The sequence below is a fragment of the Nuphar pumila genome, chromosome 7, assembly GCF_984573655.1.
Source record: "Nuphar pumila chromosome 7, dmNupPumi1.hap1.1, whole genome shotgun sequence".
Lineage (NCBI taxonomy): Eukaryota > Viridiplantae > Streptophyta > Magnoliopsida > Nymphaeales > Nymphaeaceae > Nuphar > Nuphar pumila.
In genome coordinates this window covers 110,040,974-110,045,922 of record NC_143255.1, presented here as the reverse complement: position 1 = coordinate 110,045,922, position 4,949 = coordinate 110,040,974, and the positions used below count along the sequence as shown (strand labels likewise).

The 4,949-nt window shown below is 39.7% G+C and overlaps 1 protein-coding gene across 1 annotated transcript; it reads left to right on the top strand.

Moving 5' to 3' along the window:
* Nucleotides 1-1,522: 1,522 nt before the first annotated feature.
* Nucleotides 1,523-3,688, top strand: LOC149832903 (endochitinase-like). The gene is made up of 3 exons (XM_090014768.1): nucleotides 1,523-2,028; nucleotides 2,325-2,478; nucleotides 3,184-3,688. The coding sequence occupies exons 1-3, from the start codon at nucleotides 1,632-1,634 to the stop codon at nucleotides 3,551-3,553; spliced, it is 921 nt and encodes a 306-aa protein (XP_089870894.1). The 5' UTR covers nucleotides 1,523-1,631; the 3' UTR covers nucleotides 3,554-3,688.
* The last annotated feature ends 1,261 nt before the right edge of the window (nucleotides 3,689-4,949 follow it).

Genomic DNA, 4,949 nt, shown 5'->3' with positions numbered 1-4,949 from the left:
TTTCTAATTACTTCATTTTTATTGAATTGACTTGGCTAATAAGTAGTCTACATTGAATAAATCTCAATTATTAGATCGAAAATTTAATCATCACGTTTTCTAAAATTAAGTATAGATAGAAGGTGAAGGAAGTATTGTGCATCAGTAGCACTGTAACAGTACTGTAGCACAATTAGGGATGTAATCGGATCGGATTTAGATCTGATAACTGACTGAATCTGAAATCCAATTAGTTTGGTATGTAGATTTGTATCTGAATCTGAGACGGAAATGAATCCTAATTAATCCAATTAATTCGGCATGTAGATTTACATATAAATCTGAGACCGAAATGAATCTGAAACCAAACAGCCTGTGTGTCAACCTGATTACATATAAAAATACATCCAATTAGCTATCTTTGTGTTACCTTCTTTTTCCATTCCATCCGACTCTGTTAGCTTGAATCCAGTTTGGCTAGATCCAATAAGGTTAGATTCAGTAATAACTAGATCCGACCCGAGTTGGACACTTTTACAAACTTACAATATTGACACACCCAAAACATAAATTTCATTACATTTTTCGGTTTGATATATATGTTTCTACATGGATAGCTTGGTTGCTCACACATAATATATATGATTTAAGTGTAATAAAAAAAGTTATGTTACAAAAAACAGTGTAGAACAGTTGGTTCGAATCTTTTTGTTCTCACTCCATAAAACACAAGTATTTCTGCACAAGCCAGTGCAGACTTGTCTCATCTGGCTCGATCTTAGCTCAACTCACCTAGAGACCAAGTCCGAACTGGATCTAGAAACAAACGAGTCTAGCAAGCCAAAACTGTCTGTGTTCCATTCATTCGGCAGTATACCAGCCCTGATCATTAACAACCATAGTTCTGATTCAGTTAACATCTAACAACTTTTACAAGAGAAACGAGTATGCGAAATAATTTTGCCCCACCCATCTTCAACTATTTTTTATTTTACATTTTAGTGACAGTTCTGATTGTCACTATAAATAAACTCAACAGTGACCGAGTGTAAACCGTCACAGTTTTTTCATTTTCTTTTGTGAATCCATAGCATCGAGGTGAAAAGATCAAAGTGCAATATGATTGCACAAATATTTGTGCATTAAGCACCTCACCTCCCTCCATCTTGGGGGCAGGGCCTGTCAGGTGTGGGACCCAGGACCTGATGGAGGGTGATGGGGGTGCTTAATAAACAAATTTTTGACTCCAGATCGAGGTACATTTAAAAACACCCTAAAGTCAGTTAACATCCATTGCACGATTGGAGTCGAATCTGTCATCATCACAGAACCAATATTCACTGAGACAAGAGGTCTGTGCAAGTCTCTATGGCGGAGTCCTGAGTCAAGACCACACAAACTGAAGACTTTGAAAACAAAAAACAAATGGTTTGTTTGTTGCTTGGGCTTCAAGTGTTCCCATTATATAATTACAAAGATAATTTAGGTTGACTTGCTGGGTCCAGCACATATCCTATTTTAAGAAAATACAGTCATTTCACAAGCGAAGGGTGCCTATTTATAGGTGCATCAATCTCATCCAAGCATAGAAGAATAATTATAAATTCTTCCCTACTCAGATTTCCTTCTTCTTTCTACTGTATCTTTCTGTCATGGGGTTCTTCTCTTTGACATTGCTGCTCTTTTCTCTGTTATTAGGTGCATTGCCTGCATTAGCACAGCAATGTGGTAGTCAAGCAGGGGGTGCTGTGTGTTCAGGAGGGTTGTGCTGCAGCCAATATGGTTATTGTGGCAGCACCAGTGCCTACTGTGGAACTGGGTGCCAGAGCCAGTGCACTAGTGGCTTGAGTTCTTTCATTTCAGAGGCTATCTTCAACCAGATGCTGTTGCATCGGAATGATTCGGCTTGTCCTGCTCATGGATTCTACACTTACAATGCCTTCATTACCGCCGCTAATGCGTTTAGCGGCTTCGGCACTACAGGTGATGATGCCACTCGTAAAAGAGAAATTGCTGCCTTCCTTGGCCAGACATCCCATGAAACAACAGGTATGAGAAGATGAATAACCCCAAAGGAAATATGGCTACACAACTTAATGAGGATTGCTAATCTTGAGTATGTGATGTTCAAGACTGATCCTTCTTTAACTGTCATCTTTTTGCATGAAACCATTGTGTAGATTTTTTTTCTTTCGTTTACCACAGAAAGAAACCACACTCAGGATTAGCATGCTAGCGTCACTGTCGAATATTTTCCCTTTAGAAATCTGCAAAATTAGACATATCTTTCCATCGATCTTTTGTAATACAAGGACCAATATGACATTTGTAAATTCTTCATGCAGGTGGATGGGCAACTGCACCAGATGGAGCCTACTCTTGGGGGTACTGCTTTCTCCAAGAGCAAGGTAACCCAGGCGACTACTGTGTTGCCAGTACTCAATGGCCTTGTGCCTCTGGAAAGAAATACTATGGCAGAGGACCAATGCAAATCTCATAGTAAGACCTCTTCTAAGTTTTCACTTCAGTTTTCTTATTGAAAATTAATTCTAGACAGGTTGAGAAGGTCAAAGTTGAGTAGGATACGTAACTGGAGTGATCGCCTTCAAAAGCGATCACGCCTTCTAAATGTGGACACGTGTCTTTTCTTAAATGTTATGTCATTAACTTCGGATCTGCAAAATTCACTCGCTTGATAAGCGATTTATAATTGAAAAGCCTCTTTTTGTCTAGCTGATTAAATCCTCTCCCTTCAACCTAGCGAGTCACATACGTACTGATTAGCCACTTTTAAGGAGACATCTATCGGCTTCCGATGGGGACAAGTGCTGGCCTATATATATATATATATATATATATATATATATATATATTATAGTTATTGTTATTGAGATCAATTGCAAAATCTGCTGTTGCACCTGATGGACCCATCATCTGCTGTTGGCCCCACAGCAGATAGGCTGTTACCCCAAAGATTGTAGGTGTTCAGGTGCAGAAGCACACAAAACTGTCCAATCACAATGCACCTTGTCCTCCCTCTATATATTGGGATGGGTTGTATATATGCACACATTTTCCAAATTGGAACTGGTTCATAGACACCAAGACCAGTTTGGCTTCTCATCTAGAGGCCTTATCTCTTAATGTCAGTAATGGTATAGCTAAAAAAAACTGCCTAAAACATTATCTGTTTCAATTTTGCAGCAACTATAACTATGGGCCTGCTGGGGTAGCAATAGGGTCTGATTTGCTGAACAACCCTGATGCAGTTGCTACCGATCCAGTAATTTCATTCAAGACAGCCATATGGTTTTGGATGACTCCTCAATCACCAAAGCCTTCACCACACGCTGTCATCACTGGGCAATGGACTCCTACGTCTGCGGACACGGCTGCAGGGAGACTTCCCGGCTACGGTGTAATCACAAACATCATCAATGGAGGCCTGGAATGTGGCCATGGAACTGATTCCAGGGTTGCAGATAGGATTGGGTTCTACAAGCGGTACTGTGACATACTTGGGGTGAGCTATGGCAGCAACCTTGACTGCTACAGTCAGACATCCTTCGCATAGTAAGACCTCATAGTGAAGGCGGGAGCACAGATTTGGATAGTCCATATGACTTAGGATAAATAATATCCGACGACTCCTTGCTGCTTTCTGTAGCAAACTCTAATAACAGTTGGCAATAAGAATGTTAACTCTCTCTCTCTCTCTCTCTCTCTCTCTCTCTCTCTCTCACACACACACACACATATACGGCCACATCATAAAAGGTGCAAGCGTACGTAGTGACAAAAGTTTAAAACGCCATGCAATTTATCGGCCATGGGATGTGACTCTAAACGATGTGTTCAATCAAGGGGTACCATAACCATGTTCGCAAACTCGAGGTGCAGAAACTTGGCATTTGAACCAATTTTTTTTCTGATTATACTGTCTTAAGACAATATGGAGTTTGAAGGAAACATGCTATTTCTCACATGATTTGATTGTTTTATGTGTAACTTTGTAGCGCATCCTAGAGTTTTTTGGCATCTCCAATTTATATTTTGGTCAAAGCTATGCATTCCATTTAATTATCGAACTCAATGCTTCATGAAATTTTGTGCAATCCAACACCACCTAGCAAATGACTACATATCTCACTCTAAAACAAAAGCAAGAATCAACCAATTTCAAAGAATTTCTCAAAAGTAAACAAATCATACAGAAGATAGCCCAATCGCCTACTTTAAGATGAGTTTATTCGAACACGGTCCATCTTCCGATCGATCGTCCATGGTGGTGTCTAGCTAGAGAGAATGGAAAACAGAGAGGAATGGTCGTTCCTCTTTGGAGAAGGATATACAATTTAGTTTCATAGTGAATTTGAGAATGCAATTAGTCTTCACAGATTCCAACTTAATAGCAACTTATTCTCCTGTTTGAATATTAAGGCCTAGATAAAACTCACCGAAAGATCTGCTTCTGATCTTTCTACAGAGCCAAAACATGCCACCAATCACATGCTCCATATCTCTGTTGGAAAAAAAAACCTCACGTAGATATCTCGAAACACCTAAACACTCCTTTCCATGTGCATTCTCCCTTCGAATTCCAACCGGAAACCCTAAATTTTCACCACCAACAATTAGAAATCCTAATTCCACAAAAGACTCCTCAATTTCGCCAATCAACAATCAAGGTCATAAAAATATTGCACATTTTTTATGTGTTGCCGCTTGAGCACCCTCCACCTTTTCCATAACAGCCTGTCAACTGTGGGGTCCAACTGCAGATGGTGGGTGCTTAAGTGCAGCAGCACATTTGGAATGTACAATGTGATTTTCTGACGGGAGTCAATCTGCATCTATGATGTTTCAGGAATGATTGTAGGAAGATAAAGATGAATTTGAGAAATGAAACAAGGCAGGGGCGGATTTGTTCATCAGTGATAGGATAAGAGGATGATTATGGAAAAAACCCA

Bases quoted from the DNA above. Each gene is read 5' to 3' on its own strand.
- LOC149832903 (XM_090014768.1), top strand. From the start codon at position 1,632: ATGGGGTTCTTCTCTTTGACATTGCTGCTCTTTTCTCTGTTATTAGGT. The intron at 2,029-2,324 runs GTATGAGAAGAT...TTCTTCATGCAG, and splicing joins GACATCCCATGAAACAACAG to GTGGATGGGCAACTGCACCA. The intron at 2,479-3,183 runs GTAAGACCTCTT...TCAATTTTGCAG, and splicing joins GGACCAATGCAAATCTCATA to CAACTATAACTATGGGCCTG.